The following is a 22,408-nucleotide window of genomic DNA, read 5'->3' as shown; positions in this document are numbered from 1 at the left end:
GAAAGCCCACGGAAAAATGCAAAAAAAGAACCTCATATTTATAAAGTTGTTGTTCTTACAAAAAAATCTTTTATAAAAGCCTCAAACTTGTGTGTGTGAATCAGACCTGAGATCTAACGTGATAGAAGATTACAGTGTGGGGAAGACGGGAAACCTTCATATAGACGGCCGGTGGTGATGGAGTCAGTGACCGACTCTGGACAAATCTGTTTCTAGAGCCGTAGTAGAAGATGAAGATGTCGTCCTCATCATGAAGTAGTTATTTCTCCTGTCACGTGTAATGAATATCTCCTGCAGTATTGCTAATGCCGATTCCATTGTCGGTAAATGAGAGGAGAATTAGCGTTATGGAAAATGAGTCTATAAGGAACGTATTCAGCTGCCGACTCCGAGGGAGAAACTGCTTGTTGTCTGTGGCCTAAACATATATAGGTTTTATTAGTAGATGTCAGGAAAAACTAAATAATGTAAAATAATAAATCTCCTCATATATTTCCCTTATTATCTCCAGTAATTGTATTATTACACAGGATTTTATGATGTTACATAGGATCATCTTCTCATTCAGGTCTCTACAATATCGGATCCTCTCAGTGAAGATCTTATATGTAAGAGAATTTTCCTGATTTACCCATCAAAGATGGATATGGCCAGAGACAAGATGGCGGAGAGGATATTACACCTCACCCTAGAGATCCTCTTCCGGCTTACTGGAGAGGTGAGAGATTCTGATGACGTCACATTACATCATTCTTATCTATGGGAATAAAAGATGAACAGAACTGGAGAGGTGAGGACTCTGGAAATGTCTGTAGTGAGATTTATTAATGTGTCTCTCCATAACCAGGATTACACAGTAGTGAAGAAGACCTCTAGTGAGCGCTGTCAGGACCCTGTGTCTGAGGGACGGGGAAGACCCCTGAGCCCAATCACGGGACCTCCACCTCACCTCCTGATCCATGAGGACATCAATGACCAGAAGATCCTAGAACTCGCCTACAAGATGATTGAGCTGCTGACTGGAGAGGTGACACTGCTGGGAATGCTGGGACATTATACAGTAACACTATGAAGGGATCGGAGGGATGACAGTATCATTGTATGTGTCAGGTTCCTATAAGGTGTCAGGATGTCTCCGTCTATTTCTCCATAGAGGAGTGGGAGTATTTAGAAGGACACAAAGATCTGTACAATGACGTCATGATGGAGGTTCCCCAGCCCCTCACATCACCAGGTAATAGACAGGACTAAATATACACGGAAAATAATGATCTGTATGTAAAGAATGAATTCAGTCCCTGTATGTGTTTCCTCCAGATCTATCCAGTAAGAGGACAACACCAGAGAGATGTCCACGTCCTCTTCTTCCACAGGACTGTAAACAAGAAGATCCTAATGTTCCTCAGTATCATCAGGTAGATGGAGAGAAGGTGTCATGAGATCTCCCTTGTGATGTGTAGATGGCGGTGAAGGTCTTGTGCTCAGTCTTGTTTTATCCACCAGTATTATATGTTTTATACTTGTGTAATGAGAACGGTGGAGATGGCAGGATTAGAGCTGATCATAGATGTGACTTCTCAATCTGTCTGTGACTTTTACAATATTTGTTTCAGGATGAAGATCTGACCCATATTAATACTACAGAGACATATGTGAGGGGTGATGAGTGGTGTAAAGAGGAGATTCCTACATATGACTACCCAGGTGAGTAGTGACCACTAAATGCAGAGAAGTCACAGATTCTTCTCAGTCACCAGCTGTGGCTGCTTTATCAATGGTGTAGTGCGGCCGTATCACAATCGTGTGATCACCATTTTGCCTCTAGACCACAACGTTCTCCTCCACCCAAAACTGTTCAAATGACTTTGGGCATTGAAAGCCCTTTCTTATAGATCTTACAACCAGGAGGATCCACCTACCCCCTGGGATTAGAAGACGCTGACCGTTACCTGCCCAGATCTGTAAACTACAAAGCCAAATGACAGTGTACGTACAATGTGCTGACAAGTTAGAAAATCACTTGAAAAGTATTATGATTGGCCGGTAAGAGAAAGCAGAGGGTAATGATGCTGTTGGCTTCCTAGAACCCTGAGATCTTATCGGATGAATCTCCCCTCTCTTCCTTCTGTGCTGCTGAATGTGCTCATATGGTCCCTACAAGACCAGGTCCAGTCTTTCTGGCCAAACTTCACTTTTTTGATCAACAACATTAAATGTGCAGTGAGGCCAAGTGTGAATTTCTGTACAATAACAGAGTTTCCCTTTATCCTGACTTTTCAATTTGTATTAAAACTAACTAATTTCAAGAAGGATTGTGATAATCTACATACAAACCAATACACCTGTGCCATGATACATCTCTATGCTGTGTGTGGCTGATGGCTGTAATATGCATTTATTCACGCCTGCAGAAGATGTGTTGGCTCGAGCCCTGGTTTCATGGATTCACTCCATGTCATGAATTCCATTATATTTTCAATCATAAGGAATTCAGATTACTGCACAATCTCTCCTGAAATGAGGAGCACTAATAGTTTCTCTAATCTTTTGGTCAGAACTCATAGTGGCTCCAATGGTCCATCATAAATGAGTGCAACTCTGGTTTAGGCTTAGTGCACACGTTGAAGAATTGCAGCTGAAATTCTGCAACTCCTGCCACGGGTATATTGCATGCGGAATTTGGATGCGTATTCCCGCTAAACACTAGCTTGCAGAATCCTAGCGTTTTCCAAGCGATCTGTAGCATCGCTTGGAAAACTGATTGATAGGTTGGTCACACTTGTCAAACATAGTGTTTGACAAGTGTGACCAACTTTTTACTATTGATGCTGCCTATGCGTCGTCAATAGTAAGATAGACTGTTAAAAAAAATAAAAAATCATGATATTCTCACCTTCCGGCCTCCCCGGCAGTCTTCCCGCTCCTCGCGATGCTTCCGTACCCAATAATGCCTCGCGGCAATGACCCCAGATGACGTAGCAGACTGGCAAGACCATTACGTCATCACAGGTCATTGCCGCAAGGCATTATTGGGAACGGGAGCATCGCGAGGAGCAGGAAGGCTGCCGGGGATGCCGGAAGGTGAGAATATCATGATTTTTTATTTTAATTTTTTTTTTTTTTACAATTATATGGTTCCCAGGGCCTGGAGGAGAGTCTCCTCTCCTCCACCCTGGGTACCAACAGCACATGATCTGCTTACTTCCCACATGGTGGGCATAGCCCCATGCGGAGAGTAAGCGGATCAAAGCATTCCTATGTGTGCGGAATCCCCGCGATTCCCCACAAAGAATGAACATGCTGCGTTTTTTTCCAGAATGCGATTCCGCTGCAGAATAAAATACAACATGTGCACAAAAAATGCGGAATGTATTCTAAAAATAGGATGCTTAACATGAGTGTTTTTTTTAGCAAAAAAAACCTGAACGTGTGCACATTTAGTGTTGGAATTCTCCCCTCGTAGATACGTTGTTTTTGGGGATGTAGCTTTTTTATTCTATGCCTTTTTTTTACCTGTTCATTCTGTATGATGGTTTGATTGTGGTGGCCTGTCTCCCTTATGTGAGTGTGTAACTGACAGTCTTAAAAAGCTCTCCATCACCTCTTCCAAATGCCGAAGATCTCAATTTTAAAGTGAACCTGTCAGCAGGATTGTGCTCAGTAACTACACAGTGTCAGGTCAGCGCCGTTCTACTGATTAGGCCGGGATCACACATGCGAGAAACACGTCCGTGTCTCGCATGTGAAATCCAAGCTCTGGCGCCGGCACTCCAGAGCAGAGCGTGCGGCCGCATAGCAACACATGGAGCCGCACGCTCGCTCTGGAGTGCCGGCACCAGAGCTTGGATTTCACATGCGAGACACGGACGTGTTTCTCGCATGTGTGATCCCGGCCTTACATTGATACCTGGTGATGAAATCCGTCTTGTGGTTGTTGTTGTTTAATCTTTATTTGTAGTTTTCAGTTAACCCTTTCGTGCTCTGGCCTGTTTTTGCCTTCGTGTCCTAGCCAATTTTTACAATGCTGACTACTGTCACTTTTTGAGGTTATAAGTCGGAAACGGATCCTGGTGATTCTGACAATGTTTTCTTGGGACATATTGCACTTCATGTTAGTGGTAAAATGTCTTTGATATGACTTGTTTATTTGTGAAAAAAAGGAAATTTGGCAAAACTTTTGAAAATTTCAAAATTTTCAAACTTTTAATTTTTATGCCCTTAAATCAGAGATTTATATCGCACAAAATAGTTAATAAATAACATTTCCAACTTTACATCAGCACAATTTTGGAACCAAACTTTTTTTTTTGTTAGGACGTTATAAGGGTTAAAAGTTGACCAGTGATTTTTCATTTTTTCAACAAATTTTACAAAACCATTTTTTTTAGGGACCACCTCACATTTGAAGTCATTTTGAGGGGTCTATATGAAAAAAATACCCAAAAGTGACACAATTGTAAAAACTGCACCCCTCAAGGTGCTCAAAACCACATTCAAGACATTTAACCCTTAAGGTACCGTCACACTTAGCGACGCTGCAGCGATACCGACAACGATCCGGATCGCTGCAGCGTCGCTGTTTGGTCGCTGGAGAGCTGTCACACAGACAGCTCTCCAGCGACCAACGATGCTGGTAACCAGGGTAAACATCGGGTAACTAAGCGCAGGGCCGCGCTTAGTAACCCAATGTTTACCCTGGTTACCATCCTAAAAGTAAAAAAAAAACAAACACTACATACTTACCTACAGCCGTCTGTCCTCCAGCGCTGTGCTCTGCTCTCCTCCTGTACTGGCTGTGAGCATAGCGGCCGGAAAGCAGAGCGGTGACGTCACCGCTCTGCTTTCCGGCTGACCGACGCTCATAGCCAGTACAGGAGGAGTGCAGAGCACAGCGCTGGAGGACAGACAGCGGAATGTAAGTATGTAGTGTTTGTTTTTTTTTTACTTTTAGGATGGTAACCAGGGTAAACATCGGGTTACTAAGCGCGGCCCTGCGCTTAGTTACCCGATGTTTACCCTGGTTACCAGTGAAGACATCGCTGAATCGGTGTCACACACGCCGATTCAGCGATGTCTGCGGGGAGTCCAGCGACCAAATAAAGTTCTGGACTTTCTTCCCCGACCAGCGACAGCACAGCAGGGGCCTGATCGCTGCTGCCTGTCACACTGGACGATATCGCTAGCGAGGACGCTGCAACGTCACGGATCGCTAGCGATATCGTCTAGTGTGACGGTACCTTTAAGGTGCTTCACTTTAATGAATGGAATGTGGAAGGAAAAAATAAACATTTACTTTTCTTTCACAAGTTTTCCTTTATACCTAATTTTTTTTTACTTTTGCAAGGGTAACAGGAGAAAATGGACCATACATTTTGTTTTGCAATTACTCCTGAGCATTCTGATACCCCATATGTGGGGCAATACTACTGTTTAGGCACATGGCAGGGCTCGGAATGGAAGGAGCGCCATTTGATTTTTTTGAATGTAATATATACTGGAATAATTAGCGGTTGCCATGACGTGCTTGGAGAGCCCCTGATGTGCCTAAACAGTGGAAACCCCCAACAAGTGACACCATTTTGGAACTTATCTAGAGTGTATTGAGCACCTTGAACCCACAGGTACTTCACAGAAGTTTATATTGTAGAGCCGTGGAAATAAAAAAAATCAAATTTTTCCCAAATAAATCTATTTTAGCTCCATATTTTGCATTTTCATAAGGGTAAAAGGTGAAATTGCTCCATAAAATTTGTTGAGCAATTTCTCCTGAGTACACAGATACCCCATATGTGGATGAAAATCACTGTGTGTGCGCATGGCAGGGCTCAGAAGTAGGGTTGAGCGAAATGGATCGGACAAATTGAAAAATTGCCGACTTTCAGCAAAGTTGGGTTTCGTGAAACCCGACCCGATCCTAGTGTGGGATCGGCCATGAGGTCGTCGATCAGCGCGCCAAAGTCACGTTTCGTATGACGTTTTCAGCGCCATTTTTCATCCAATGAAGGAGGACGCAGAGTGTGGGCAGCGTGATGACATAGGTCTCGGTCCCCACCATCTTAGAGAAGGGCATGACAGTGATTGGCTTGCTTTCTGCGGCGTCACAGGGGCTATAAATGGGCATGCACGCCGACCTCCATCTTACTTCTGCCGATCTTAGCATAGGGAGAGGTTGCTGCAGCTTCATCAGAAGAAGGGATATAGTTAGGGAGGGAAGATTAAGCCCCGAAACTGCTTGTGCTGTAGCAATTTCCACTATCCAACACCACCTTTTCTTTGCAGGGACAGTGGAGGCTATATTTTCGTGCATCAGCTCTGTAGCTTATTAGGCTGCCTTAACCCCTTCCCGACCTTTGACGCAGCATATGCGTCATGAAAACCTGTGCCAATCCGACCTGTGACGCAACTTATGTGTCATGGTCGGATCGCGCCCCTGCAGGCCAGGTGAAAGGGTTAACTGTAATTTCACCCGACCTGCAGGGACAGGGGGACTTGTACTTGGCTACGATCGCTCTGATTGGCAGTTGAAAGGGACGTTTCACTTTCAATCAGAGCGATAGTAATATTTCACCAATGAAAATTGGTGAAATATTACAATCCAGCCATGGCCGATGCTGCAATAGCATCAGCCATGGCTGGAGATCGCGATCTGCCCATCAACCTTCCCCCCCGCCAACGATCTCTTCCCCTCCGCCCAGTCATTAGCTGTCCTCTGCTCCCCTCCGTCCTCCTGTCCGCTCCCCCTGCAGTCCGATCTCCCCCCCCATCTGTCCGATCTCCCCCCCATCATACTTACCGACCTCCCGTGTCCCTCCCGGTGTCCGGCCGGCAGATTCGTTACAAGTACATTTTGATCGCTGTGATAGGTTCTATCACAGCGATCAAAATAAAAAAATAATAAATAACCCCCCCCCTTTATCACCCCCATAGGTAGGGACAAAAATGAAATAAAGAAAATATATATATTTTTTTCCCCACTAGGGCTAGGGTTAGGGCTAAAATTAGGGTTAGAACTAGGGTTAGGGTTAGAATTAGGCTATGTGCACATGGTGCGGATTTGGCTGCGGATCCGCAGAGGATTCGTAGCAGTTTTCCATCAGGTTTATAGTACCACGTAAACCTATGGAAAACCAAATCCGCTGTGCCCATGGTGCGGAAAATACCGCGCGGAAACACTGTGTTGTATTTTCTGCAGCATGTCAATTCTTTGTGCGGATTCCGCAGCGTTTTACACCTGTTCCTCAATAGGAATCCGCAAGTGAAATCCGCACAAAAATCACTGGAAATCCGCGATAAATCCTCAGGTAAAACGCAGTGCCTTTTACCTGCGGATTTTTCAAAAATGGTGCGGAAAAATCTCACACGAATCCGCAATGTGGGCACATAGCCTTAGGGTTAGCAGGGCTGTGGAGTCGGAATTAGTTTTGGTCGGAGTCGGTAGAAATGTACCGACGCCGACTCCAGCTTTAAAAAAAATGTATTTATAATTCATAATTGAACTTTCATATGAATTTTATAAATGTTACTCAAAAATATATGTTCTATCAAATTATGAACAACAGTGATAAGCAGTTCTGCTGGAGATAGAGACGTTTCTTACTTCTTGTGTGTAACTGTTCTACACTGCCCTTATCTAATCTTATACTTGGTTAACCTCATGCTGCCCCAATCCCCCTCCTTACAATGTATGAAACTGAAAGTGAAAATGAAAATCAAAGAACGCAGCCAGTACATTTCTGCAGAATTTTTCATGTGCACTAAAAGAAATTGAGAAATTTGACCGTTCATCAAAAATAACAGTGCAAGAAGCGATTCCTCTGTATCCTGACATTGTCAGAGATGTTGCCCGAGTGGATCCTGCTTTGCCACCAACCCAAGTTAGTGTAGAGAGGTTGTTCTCTGCTCTCAAAATAATTAGATCAGATTTGAGGGCATCCATGAAGGAGGATCTGACAGAGGCAATACTTTTTCTGAGGACAAATTTATAGATTTCTTCTTATTAACTGCATAACAGTGTTTATTGCATATTTATTTACAAGAGTTTATAAAAGTTATTTGCTATATTCCAATTGTATTCTAATAAATATAGTTTTTGCTCTAAGTGGTCTGATTACTTATATGATGGTGAGAAACTGAATAAGCATGATGTTAATATTTGACAACAGTAAATTTATTGTTACGAATTGGCCATTTATGAAGGAATTCGGAGTCGGAGTCGGAACCTGATAAAATCCAGGAGTCGGAGTCGCAGACTCGCAACTGTGGCTTACCGACTCCACAGCCCTGAGGGTTAGGGTTGGAATTAGAGTTAGGCTATGTGCACACGTTGCAGATTATTTGCGGTTTTTTAGCGTTTTTGCGCTATAAAACCGCAAATAATCTGCATACATTAAGCATCCTATCATTTTTAATGAAATCCGCAAATTCTGTGCACATAATGTGCGTTTTTCCGCATGAAAAACGCATTGCGGAAAAATAATGAACCTGCTCATTAATTTTGCGTTTTTTTTGCGGTTTTCCCACTGTCTAATGCATTGGGAAATGTCCGGAAAAAAACGCGCAAAAAACGCGTCAAAACCGCGCAAAAAAACGCATGCGGAAATCTGCCAGAAATGTCTGGTTTTTCACAGGAATTTTCTGCATGAATTCCTGAACGTGTGCACAAAGCCTTAGGGTTGGAATTAGGGCTAGGGTTGGAAATAGGGTTAAGATTAGACTGTGGTTAGGGTTATGATTAGGGGTGTGTTGGGGTTAGGGTTGTGGTTAGGGTTGGGATTAGGGTTACGATTAGTTTTGGGATTAGGGTTAGGGGTGTGTTGGGGTTAGGGTTGTGATTAGGGTTAGGGGTGTGTTGGGGTTCGTGTTGTGGGGTTTCCACTGTTTAGGCACATCAGGGGTCTCCAAACACAACATGGCTCCACCATTGATTCCAGCCAATTTTGCATTCAAAAAGTCAAATGGTGCTCCCTCCCTTCCGATCCCTGACGTGTGCCCAAACAGTGGTTTACCCCCACATATGGGGTACCAGCATACTCAGGACAAACTGGGCAACAATTATTGGGGTCCAATTTCTTCTGTTACGCTTGTGAAAATAAAAAATTGCTTGCTAAAACATCATTTTTGAGGAAAGAAAAAGGATTTTTTATTTTCACGGCTCTGCGTTGTAAACTTCTGTGAAGCACTTGGGGGTTCAAAGTGTTCACCACATATCTAGATAAGTTCCCTGGGGGGTCTAGTTTCCAAAATTGGGTCACTTGTGGGAGTTTCTACTATTTAGGCACATCAGGGGCTCTGCAAACGCAACGTGACGCCCGCAGACCATTCCATCAAAGTCTGCATTTCAAAAGTCACTACTTCCCTTCCAAACCCTGACGTGTGCCCAAACAGTGGTTCTCCCCCACATATGGGGTATCGGCGTACTCAGGACCAACTGGCCAACAACTTTTGGGATCCAATTTCTCCTGTTACTCTTGTGAAAATAAAAAATTGTGGGCTAAAAAATAATTTTTGAGGTAAGAAAAATGATTTTTTATTTTCACGGCTCTGCGTTATAAACTTCTATGAAGCACTTGAGGGTTTAAAGAGGTCACCGCACATCTAGATTTGTTCCATGGGAGGTCTAGTTTACAAAATGGGGTCACTTGTGTGGGAGCTCCAATTTTTAGCCACACAGGGGCTCTCCAAACGCGACATGGTGTCGCTAACGATTGGAGCAAATTTTTCATTCAAAAAGTCAAATGGCGCTCCTTCCCTTCCGAGCCCTGCCGTGTGCCCAAACAGTGGTTTACCCCCACATGTGAGGTATCAGTGTACTCAGGAGAAATTGCCCAATAAATTTTAGGATCCATTTTATCCTGTTGCCCATGTGGAAATGAACAAATTGAGGCTAAAAGAATTTTTTTGTGAAAAAAAAAAGTACTTTTTCATTTTTACGGATCAATTTGTGAAGCACCTGGGGGTTCAAAGTGCTCACTATGCATCTAGATAAGTTCCTTGGAGTGTCTAGTTTCCAAAATGGGGTCACATGTGGGGGAGCTCCAATGTTTAGGCACACAGGGGCTCTCCAAACGCGACATGGTGTCCGCTAACGATTGGAGCTAATTTTTCATTCAAAAGTCAAATGGCGCTCTTTCCCTTCCGAGCCTTGCAGTATGCCCAAACAGTGGTTCCCCCCCACATATGGGGTATCTGCGTACTCAGGACAAATTGTACAATAACTTTTGGGGTCCAGTTTCCCTTTTTACCTTTGGGAAAATAAAAAAATTGTTGCTAAAACATCATTTTTGTGACTAAAAAGTTAAATGTTCATTTTTTCTTCCATGTTGCTTCTGCTGCTGTGAAGCACCTGAAGGGTTAATAAACTTCTTGAATGTGGTTTTGAGTACCTTGAGGGGTGCAATTTTTAGAATGGTGTTACTTTTGGGTATTTTCACCCATATAGACCCCTCAAACTGACTTCAAATGTGAGGTGGTCCCTAAAAAAAATGGTTTTGTTAATTTCGTTATAAAAATGAGAAATCGCTGGTCAAATTTTAACCCTAATAACTTCCTAGCAAAAAAAAAATTGTGTTTCCAAAATTGTGCAGATGTAAAGTAGACATGTGGGTAATGTTATTTGTTAACTATTTGTGTCACATAACTCTCTCGTTTAACAGAATAAAAATTCAAAATTTGAAAATTGCGATATTTTCAAAATTTTAGCCAAATTTCCATTTTTTTCACAAATAAACGCAAAAATTATCGACCTAAATTTACCACTAACATGAAGCCCAATATGTCACAAAAAACAGTCTCAGAACCGCTAGGATTCGTTGAAGCGTTCCTGAGTTATTACCTCATAAAGGGACACTGGTCAGAATTGCAAAAAACGGCCAGGTCATTAAGCAAAAATCCTGTTGCTCCTTTCTGCACACTTATCTTGTTTATTTGTCCACACTTTTGTGTGTAGCAGTCCTTTTTATTGCTGCCATACTTGTCCTGAGATCATTGTAGGGAGATTGAAATTGTACTACAGCCCTTGTATTTTTTATATACCGTATATACTCGAGTATAAGCCGACCCCCCTAATTTTGCCAAAAAAAACTGGGAAAACTTATTGGCTCGAGTATAAGCCTAGGGTAGGAAATGCAGCAGCTACCGGTGAATTTCAAAAATAAAAATTGATGCTCCATACCGTTCATTATTGCCCCATAAGATGCTCCATATAAAGCTGTGCCATATATAATGCTCCATACTGTTCATTATTGCCCCATAGATGTGCCATATAAAGCTGTGCCATATAGTGCTCTGCACCGTTCATCATTGCCCCATAGATGTGCCATATAAAGCTGTGCCATATAGTGCTCTGCACCGTTCATTATTGCCCCATAGATGCTCCATATAAAGCTGTGCCATATAGTGCTCTGCACCGTTCATTATTGCCCCATAGATGTGCCATATAAAGCTGTGCCATATAGTGCTCTGCACCGTTCATCATTGCCCCATAGATGTGCCATATAAAGCTTTGCCATATAGTGCTCTGCACCGTTCATTATTGCCCCATATATGCTCCATATAAAGCTGTGCCATATAGTGCTCTGCACCATTCATTATTGCCCCATAGATGTGCCATATAGTGTTCTGCACCGTTCATTACTGCCCTATAGCTGTGCCATATAGTGCTCTGCGCCGTTCATTATTGCCCCATAGATGTGCCATATAGTGCTCTGCACCGTTCATTATTGCCCCATAGCTGTGCCATATAGTGCTCTGCGCCGTTCATTATTGCCCCATAGCTGTGCCATATAGTGCCCTGCACCGTTCATTATTGCCCCATAGCTGTGCCATATAGTGCTCTGCGCCGTTCAGTATTGCCCCATAGCTGTGCCATATAGTGCTCTGCGCCGTTCAGTATTGCCCCATAGCTGTGCCATATAGTGCTCTGCACCATTCAGTATTGCCCCATAGCTGCCATATAGTGCTCTGCGCCATTCAGTATTGCCCCATAGCTACCATATAGTGCTCTGCACCGTTCAGTATTGCCCCATAGCTGTGCCATATAGTGCTCTGCGCCGTTCAGTATTGCCCCATAGCTGCCATATAGTGCTCTGCGCCGTTCAGTATTGCCCCATAGCTGCCATATAGTGCTCTGCGCTGTTCAGTTTTGCCCCATAGCTGTGCCATACAGTGCTCTGCGCCGTTCAGTATTGCCCCATAGCTGCCATATAGTGCTCTGCGCCGTTCATTATTGCCCCATAACTGCCATATAGTGCTCTGCACCGTTCATTATTGCCCCATAGCTGTGCCATACAGTGCTCTGCGCCGTTCAGTATTGCCCCATAGCTGTGCCATAGAAAGCTGTGCCATTGCTGCTGCTGCTGCTGCAATTAAAAAAAAAAAAGCCATACTCACCTCTCTTGCTTGCAGCTCCCGGCGTCTCTCCGCACTGACTGATCAGGCAGAGGGCGCCGCGCACACTATATGCGTCATCGCGCCCTCTGACCTGAACAGTCAGAGTGGAGCGACGCCGGGAAGATGGAGCGGCGCCCGGCGGCTGGAACGGGGACAGGTGAATATAAAATACTTACCTGGTCCCGGCGTCCGGCACCCTCTGCCTGTCACACGGTCTTCGGTGCCGCAGCCTCTTCCTCTATCAGCGGTCACCGGCACCGCTGATTAGAGAAATGAATATGTGGCTCCACCCCTATGGGAGGTGGAGCCGCGTATTCATTTCTCTAATGAGCGGTCCCACGTGACCGCTGAACAGGGGAAGAGCTGCAGCACCGAAGACCGTGGGACGGGCAGAGGGAGCCTCAGGACCGCCGGGACTAGGTGAGTATGCCTCAGCGCTCTCTCCCCCTCACCCGCCAACCCCACCGCTACCGTGACTCGAGTATAAGCCGAGAGGGGCACTTTCAGCCCAAAATTTTGGGCTGAAAATCTCGGCTTATACTCGAGTATATACGGTATATCTTCCAGCCACGTTCTGCCACTTACATTGTGTAGTGTAATACACTGGGCCTGAGTTTTGGTGCAGTCTTCCCCCCCAAAAAGGGAGATTTAAATTGGCACTAAGTGGATCTACGTTAGTTCTGTTAGTTTGTTGTATATCTTCCAGCCACATTCTGCCACTTACATTGTGTAGTGTAATACACTGGGCCTGAGTTTTGTTGCAGTCTCTCCCCCCCCCCCCAAAAAAAAATGGGACATTTAAATTCTCAACAAGTTTACAGTATATACACCTTCTACCTTGTTTTACAGTACCATATAACGGTTGTTATTTTGGTTAGATTTTTCCAAAAATGAGGAAGTCTGGTGGAGGAGGCCATGGGCGGTCGTTGCCAGCTGGTACTGATGATTGTGGTGGTGGTGGTGGTGGTGGAGCATCTAGTGGTAGTCGGAAAAGCAAAATAGCACCAAAGGCTCGAGGTGTTGAGCCAGCGTCATCGTCTGGCTACACAAGGCCTCGAAGGCTCCCTTATCTGGGAGTAGGGAAACCGCTTTTAAAGCCGGAGCAGCAGGAAAAAGTTTTGGCTTTCCTTGCTGACTCAGCCTCTAGCTCTTTCGCCTCCTCTTCAGAAGGTTCGAAATATAAAAGCAGCGAGTCGTCGGTGGATGCTCCCGGTCAGGAACAAGTCGCTTCCTTGTTTCCTTCACCCAAACCAAAACTGAAGGATGCGGCAGGCGACACTACAGTTTACTCCATGGAGCTCTTTACACATACCGTGCCTGGGTTAGAGAGGGAAATTGTTAAAAGCCCATTACAAGATGAATCGGACATGGAGTGCACAGCCACAGCTAGATTATTATGCTGTTCCATTGACTCAGATCACCACATTGCCCTCGCAGTGTACTGAGCCAGAATCTGACCCTGATGAGACTATGGTGCCCCGTCATGAACGCAATAGCACCTTACACGGTGACACAGAGGAAGGTGCACATGACATTGAAGAGGAGGTGATAGATGACCCAGTTGTTGACCCAGATTGGCAGCCATTGGGAGAAGAGGGTGCCGCTGCCAGTAGCTCGGAAGCGGAGGAGGATGATCCGCAGCAGCCATCTACATGGCAACAGCTTTCAACTGGCAGGCCCGTATCTGGCCAAAAATGTTTGTCAAAACCAAAAACAGTTTTAGGACAGCGTGGCCATCCGGTGAAAGGAGAACAGCGTGCAATGCCTGAAAAGGAATTCCATAGTTGGAAGAGTGCAGTGTGGGAATTTTTTAACCAAGATCCGAATGATCAGTGCAAAGTTATCTGTAAGAAGTGCTCAAAGACCTTTAGCAGAGGGAAGAATCTCCTAAATTTAAATACAACGTGCATGCATAGACATTTAACCAGCATGCACTTGCAAGCCTGGACTAGCTACCAAACGACCCGTACAGTTGGTGCACCTGCTCAGAATGAAGGTAGTCAGCAACGCTACATTGCTTCCCTCACTGTAAGCCCACCGGTTAGGACACCACCAGCAGCAAATGTGGAGGTATCGTCGCAAGGCCAAAGCAGTTAGGGAATCACAAGGTTGTTGGTAGGAAACACTGTAGGTAGGCTAACATCAAGAATACCATCACCAACCCTCTCTCAATCTGCCATGTCCACCACCACCCCCGCTAGTTCCACCATATGCAGCTCTCCAGTCCAGCTCACCCTACAAGAGACTCTCGTTAGGAAAAGAAAGTACTCATCCTGTCATCCGTGTACACAGGGTTTGAATGCCCACATTGCTAGACTAATCTCGTTAGAGATGATACCCTACCAGTTGGTTGAAAGCAAAGCTTTCAAAGCCCTGATGGCCTACGCAGTACTACGATATGACCTACCCAGGCGACACTTCTTTGCGAGAAAAGCCATCCCAGCCCTCCACCAGCATGTCAAAGACCGCATTGTCCATGCACTGAGGCAATCAGTCAGTAGAAAGGTGCACCTTACAACAGATGCATGGACCAGTAGGCATGGCCAGGGACGTTAGGTGTCCAGAATTCAATAGCATACATAGTCCGTCTTGGTTATGTAAATCATATATTAATTATACCAGACATATCAACCAACGCAGACCTAGGACCTCAAATGGACAACTGCATATATATATACTAACCAAACAAAGCACCAAAAACGCAGTCAAAACATGTCCAGTTAATGCAAAATAGAAAACAGCTTTATTGAATAAAAACACACAGGTATACAGCATGGCAGGCAAACAAATCCCCTACACAAGCCCGCACACACATCTCACATAAAGGGACCGGGCTGCAGCGCAACAATATTTATTATGGACCATATACATAGAAAGTCCATATATGCTATAGTAGCAACAATAATACCGAGACGTTTATCCACAATGTATGTGACCCTCTAAACAAGTGTCCAATATGTAGTACATACCAAAATGGTGAGTCACAAAATATGTGCACAGCAGTCCAGTCCTCCCCGACGCGCGTTTCGGCGGGTGGCCTTCCTCAGGGGGGGTGTCCATCACGGCGCACTGGGTTAATGTGGTGGATGCAGGGTCCACAGGGGACAGCCATAGTGGGACAGTTCTGCCTAGCCCACGGTCTAGGAAACAGTTTGCTGTAGGCGTTCGCCACCCCTCCTCCTCCTCCAGAAGTGAAAGCTCGTCCACAGAGCGCAGTCGCACGACCACTCCATCCGCAGCTGCCAGTGTTGCACACGAGGTGTCCCATTATCGAACAGCTAGTGGTAAGTGTCAGCAGGCTGTGCTACATATGAAGTGTTTGGGCAACAACAGACACACCGCGGAAGTACTGGCCGAGTACTTTTTATAGTTACATACATAGTTATTAAGGTTGAAGGAATACTATAAGTCCATCTAGTTCAACCCATAGCCTAACCTAACATGCCCTAACATGTTGATCCAGAGGAAGGCAAAAAAAAAAACCATGTGGCAAAGAGTAAGTTCCACCTTGGGGAAAAAAATTCCTTCCCGACTCCACATACGGCAATCAGACTAGGGTTGAGCGACTTTTACTTTTTTATGGTCGAGTCGGGTTTCGCGAAACCCGACTATCTCAAAAGTCGAGTGGAGTGGAATCGGCCGATTATCGCAAAAAGTCGGGGATCGACCGAAACACGAAACCCAATGCAAAGTCAGTGGGATTTTTTTTCTCTCTCTCTCTCTCTCTCGCTCTCTCTCTCTCCCTCTCCCCCCTCCGTCCGTCCCTGCACAGAAAAGCTGGTTTTACACATTGCAAATCGCTACAGCACACAAGCGAAAAAATGGCCATAGGCAACGTCCCCTGAGACCTATATCATCACTCTGCTCACGCTCCTTCATTGGCTGAAAAACTGGCGCTAAACGCGTCATACGAAACGCGACTTTGGCGCCAAGATCGCCGACCGCATGGCCGATCCCACACTAGGGTCGGGTTTCATGAAACCCGACTTTGCCGAAAGTCGTCAACTTTTGAATTTGTCCGATCCGTTTCGCTCAACCCTAAATCAGACTAGTTCCCTGGATCAACGCCCTATCAAGGAATCTAGTGTATATATCCTGTAACATACTTTTCCAGAAATGTATTCAGTCCCCTCTTAAATTTAAGTAATGAATCACTCATTACAACATCATACGGCAGAGAGTTCCATAGTCTCCCTGCTCTTACAGTAAAGAATCCGCGTCTGTTATTATGCTTAAACCTTTTTTCCTCCAGACGTAGAGGATGCCCCCTTGTCCCTGTTTCAGGTCTATGATTAAAAAGATCATCAGAAAGGTCTTTGTACTGTCCCCTCATATATTTATACATTAAAATAAGATCACCCCTTAGTCTTCGATTTTCCAAACTAAATAGCCCCAAGTGTAATAACCTATCTTGGTATTGCAGACCCCCCAGTCCTCTAATAACCTTGGTCGCTCTTCTCTGCACCCGCTCCAGTTCAGCTATGTCTTTCTTATACATCGGAGACCAGAACTGTGCACAGTATTTTAAGCGTGGTCGAACTAGTGACTTGTAGAGAGGTAAAATTATGTTCTCCTCATGAGCATCTATGCCTCTTTTAATGCATCCCATTAATTTATTTGTCTTTGTAGCAGCTGCCTGACACTGGCCACTAAATATGAGTTTGTTATCGACCCATACACCCAGGTCTTTTTCATTGACCGTTTTGCCCAGAGTTTTAGAATTAAGCTCATAATTATACATCTTATTACTTCTACCCAAGTGCATGACCTTACATTTATCCCCATTAAAGCTCATTTGCCATTTATCAGCCCAAGCTTCTAGTTTACATGAATCATCATGCAATATAAAATTGTCCTCCCCTGTATTAATTACCCTGCAGAATTTAGTGTCATCTGCAAATATTGAAATTCTACTCTGAATGCCCCCTACAAGGTCTTTAATAAATATGTTAAAAAGAAGAGGGCCCAATACTGACCCCTGTGGTACCCCACTGCTAACCGCTACCCAGTCCGAGTGTGCTCCATTAATAACCACCCTTTGTTTCCTATCTCTGAGCCAGCTCTCAACCCACTTACACATATTTTCCCCTATCCCCATTATTCTCATTTTATGTATCAACCTTTTGTGTGGCACCGTATCAAAAGCTTTTGAAAAGTCCATATACACTACATCCACTGGGTTCCCTTGGTCCAGTCCGGAACTTACCTCTTCATAGAAACTGATCAAATTAGTCTGACATGAACGGTCCCTAGTAAACCCGTGCTGATACTGGGTCATGAGGTTATTCCTCTTCAGATACTCCAGTATAGCATCCCTTAGAATGCCCTCCAGGATTTTACCCACAGTAGAGGTTAAGCTTACTGGCCTATAATTTCCGAGTTCAGTTTTTGTCCCCTTTTTGAATATTGGCACCACATTTGCTATACGCCAGTCCTGTGGTACAGACCCTGTTATTATGGAGTCTTTAAAGATTAAAAATAATGGTCTATCAATGACTGTACTTAATTCCTGCAGTACTCGAGGGTGTATCCCATCCGGGCCCGGAGATTTGTCAATTTTAGCGATTTTTAGACGCCGCCGCACTTCCTGCTGGGTTAAGCAGGTGACATTTAATTGGGAATTTTTATTACTAGTCATTTTGTCTGCCATGGGATTTTCTTTTGTAAATACTGATGAAAAAAAGTCATTTAGCATATTAGCTTTTTCCTCATCCTCATCCACCATTTCACCCAGACTATTTTTAAGGGGTAAACACTATAATTTTTTAGTTTCTTACTATTTATGTAGTTAAATAATATTTTGGGATTATTTTTCCTCTCTCTGGCAATGAGTCTCTCTGTCTCAATCTTTGCTGCCTTGATTAGCTTTTTACAGAATTTATTTAATTTTTTGTATTTATTTAATGCCTCCTCACTACCTACTTCCTTTAATTCTCTAAATGCTTTCTTTTTGTCACTTATTGCGCCCCTTACAGCTCTATTTAGCCATATTGGTTTCCTCCTATTTCTAGTATGTTTATTCCCATACGGTATATACTGTGCACAGGTCCTATTCAGGATGCTAATAAACGTCTCCTGTTATGACCTGGTGGTTAGGAGCACCCAGAATGACCTGATAGTTAAACCTCATACAGGACGAGCTCTGGGATGTGGGAACTCTGCTGACCGCAAGCCCTAATCCTATCACACACACTAGAAATAGCCGTGGAGCGCTCCTGACCAGACCTAGGCGCCTCGTCACAGCCTAAGAGCTATCTAGCCCTAGAGATGGAAAATAAAGCCTACCTTGCCTCAGAGAAATTCCCCAAAAGTAAAGGAAGCCCCCCACATATATTGACTGTGAGTAAAGATGAAAGTCACAAACGCAGAAATGAAACAGGTTTCAGCAAAGGGAGGCCAGACTTACTAAATAGACAGAGGATAGGAAAGGTAACTTTGCGATCAGCACAAAAACCTACAAAAGACCACGCAGAGTGTGCAAAAAAAGACCTCCGCACCGACTCACGGTGCGGAGGGGCCACTCTGCATCCCAGAGCTTCCAGCTAGCAAGACAAAATCATGATAATCAGCTGGACAAGAAAACAGTGAACAAATAATGACTATCAGGAACTTAGCTTCGGCAGGAGAAGGCAGGTCACCAGAGAGATCCAGGAGCGAACTGAACAAATGCAAAAACATTGACAGCTGGCATGGAGTAATGATCTAAGAGGAGTTAAATAGAACAGCCAACCAAAGGATAAACCACGTCACCTGTGTAAGGAACCTCAGAAGCAGCAGCATCACTCATAGCCATCAGAGGGAGCCCATAGACAGAATTCGTCGAAGTACCATTCACGACCACAGGAGGGAGTTCGACAACAGAATTCACAACAGTACCCCCCCCTTGAGGAGGGGTCACCGAACCCTCACCAGAGCCCCCAGGCCGATCAGGATGAGCCAGATGAAAGGCACGAACAAGATCGGCAGCATGAACATCAGAGGCAAAAACCCAGGAATTATCTTCCTGACCATAACCCTTCCACTTGACCAGGTACTGAATTTTCCGTCTCGAAACACGAGAATCCAAAATCTTCTCCACCACATACTCCAGCTCCCCCTCAACCAACACCGGGGCAGGGGGATCAACGGAGGGAACCATAGGCGCCACATATCTCCGCAACAACGACCTATGGAACACATGGATGGCAAAAGAAGCTGGAAGGTCCAAACGAAATGACACAGGATTAAGAACTTCAGAAATCTTATAAGGCCCAATGAAACGAGGCTTAAACTTAGGAGAGGAAACCTTCATAGGAACGTGACGAGATGACAACCAAACCAAATCCCCAACATGAAGTCGGGGACCAACACAACGCCGGCGGTTAGCGAAACGTTGAGCCTTCTCCTGGGACAATGTCAAATTGTCCACCACATGAGTCCAAATCTGCTGCAACCTGTCCACTACCGCATCCACACCAGGACAGTCCGAAGGCTCAACCTGCCCTGAGGAGAAACGAGGATGGAAACCAGAATTACAGAAAAAAGGAGAAACTAAAGTAGCCGAGCTGGCCCGATTATTGAGGGCGAACTCAGCCAAAGGCAAGAAGGACAACCCAATCATCCTGATCAGCAGAAACAAAGCATCTGAGATATGTCTCCAAAGTCTGATTAGTTGGTTCGGTTTGGCCATTAGTCTGAGGATGGAAAGCCGAAGAAAAAGACAAATCAATGCCCATCTTAGCGCAAAAGGACCGCCAAAACCTCGAAACAAACTGGGAACCTCTGTCCGAGACGATGTTCTCTGGAATGCCATGCAAACGAACCACATGCTGGAAAAACAATGGCACCAAATCAGAGGAGGAAGGCAATTTAGATAAGGGTACCAAATGGACCATCTTAGAGAAGCGATCACAAACCACCCAAATGACCGACATCCTTTGAGAAACAGGGAGATCTAAAATAAAATCCATGGAAATATGCGTCCAGGGCCTCTTCGGGATCGGCAAGGGCAAAAGTAACCCACTGGCATGAGAACAGCAGGGCTTAGCCCGAGCACATGTCCCACAGGACTGCACAAAAGAACGCACATCCCGTGACAAAGAAGGCCACCAAAAGGATCTAGCCACCAAATCTCTGGTACCAAAGATTCCAGGATGACCAGCCAACACTGAACAATGAATCTCAGAGATAACTCTACTAGTCCATCTATCAGGGACAAACAGTTTCTCCGCTGGGCAACGGTCAGGTCTATCAGCCTGAAATTTTTGCAGCACACGCCGCAAATCAGGGGAAATGGCAGACAAAATTACCCCTTCTTTAAGAATACCCGCCGGCTCCGGAACACCCGGAGAGTCAGGCACAAAACTCCTTAACAGGGCGTCAGCCTTCACATTCTTAGATCCCGGAAGGTATAAAACCACAAAATCAAAACGGGAGAAAAAGAGCGACCATCGAGCCTGTCTAAGATTCAACCATTTTGCAGACTCAAGATAAGTTAAATTCTTGTGATCCGTCAAGACCACCACGCGATGTTTAGCTCCTTCAAGCCAATGTCGCCACTCCTCGAATGCCCACTTCATGGCCAACAACTCCCGATTGCCCACATCATAATTGCGCTCAGCAGGCGAGAATTTTCTAGAAAAGAAGGCACAGGGTTTCATCACCGAGCCATCAGAACTTCTTTGCGACAAAACAGCCCCTGCTCCAATTTCAGAAGCATCAACCTCAACCTGAAAAGGGAGCGAAACATCTGGCTGGCACAACACAGGGGCAGAAGCAAAACATCGCTTCAACTCCTGAAAAGCCTCTACAGCCGCAGAGGACCAATTGACCACATCAGCACCTTTCTTGGTCAAATCAGTCAACGGTTTAGCAATACTGGAAAAATTAGCGATGAAGCGACGATAAAAATTAGCAAAGCCCAGGAACTTCTGCAAGCTCTTCACAGATGTCGGCTGAGTCCAATCGTAAATGGCCTGAACTTTAACAGGGTCCATCTCGATAGTAGAAGGGGAAAAAATGAAACCCAAAAATGAAACCTTCTGAACTCCAAAGAGACACTTTGACCCCTTCACAAGCAAGGAATTCGCACGAAGGACCTGGAACACCATTCTGACCTGCTTCACATGAGACTCCCAATCATCCGAAAAGACCAAAATGTCATCCAAATATACAATCATGAATCTATCCAGGTACTCTCGGAAGATGTCATGCATAAAGGACTGAAACACAGATGGAGCATTAGAAATCCCGAATGGCATAACCAGGTACTCAAAATGGCCCTCGGGCGTATTAAATGCCGTTTTCCATTCATCACCCTGTTTAATTCGCACAAGATTATACGCACCACGCAGATCTATCTTGGTGAACCAACTAGCCCCCTTAATCCGAGCAAATAAATCAGACAGCAGCGGCAAAGGATACTGAAATTTGACTGTGATCTTATTAAGAAGGCGGTAATCAATACAAGGTCTCAAAGAACCATCCTTCTTGGCCACAAAAAAGAACCGTGCTCCCAATGGTGACGACGACGGACGAATATGACCCTTCTCCAAGGATTCCTTTATATAACTCCGCATAGCGGCGTGCTCTGGTACAGAAATTAAACAGACGGCCCTTAGGAAACTTACTACCAGGAATCAAATTAATAGCACAGTCGCAGTCCCTATGAGGAGGTAGGGCACCGGATTTGGGCTCTTCAAATACATCCCGGTAATCTGATAAAAACTCAGGGACTTCAGAAGGAGTGGAAGGCGAAATTGACAGCAATGGAACATCACCATGTACCCCCTGACAACCCCAGCTGGACACAGACATAGATTTCCAATCACTGGATAATGGACCTGTAGCCATGGCAACCCCAAAACGACCACATCATGCAGATTATGCAACACCAAAAAGCGAATATCCTCCTGATGTGCAGGAGCCATGCACATGGTCAATTGAGTCCAGTACTGAGGCTTATTCTTGGCCAAAGGCGTAGCATCAATTCCTCTCAATGGAATAGGATACTGCAAGGGCTCCAAGAATAAACCACAGCGCC

The 22,408-nt window shown here is 44.8% G+C and overlaps 1 protein-coding gene across 1 annotated transcript in view; it reads left to right on the top strand.

The window, feature by feature from the left end:
- Nucleotides 1-851: 851 nt before the first annotated feature.
- LOC138663463 (oocyte zinc finger protein XlCOF7.1-like) overlaps nt 852-22,408 on the top strand; it is a 38,670-nt gene continuing 17,113 nt past the window's right edge. The window contains exons 1-4 of the mRNA XM_069749677.1: nt 852-1,027; nt 1,111-1,234; nt 1,318-1,415; nt 1,614-1,704. Of these exons, the coding sequence (XP_069605778.1) occupies nt 1,004-1,027; nt 1,111-1,234; nt 1,318-1,415; nt 1,614-1,704 (337 nt within the window). The 5' untranslated portion in view covers nt 852-1,003. The remainder of the gene's footprint in view (nt 1,028-1,110; nt 1,235-1,317; nt 1,416-1,613; nt 1,705-22,408) is intronic.

The sequence above is a fragment of the Ranitomeya imitator genome, chromosome 2 (genome assembly GCF_032444005.1).
Source record: "Ranitomeya imitator isolate aRanImi1 chromosome 2, aRanImi1.pri, whole genome shotgun sequence".
Taxonomy (NCBI): domain Eukaryota; kingdom Metazoa; phylum Chordata; class Amphibia; order Anura; family Dendrobatidae; genus Ranitomeya; species Ranitomeya imitator.
The sequence above is the reverse complement of the archived record's forward strand: the minus strand, read 5'-3'. Positions and strand labels throughout refer to the sequence as shown.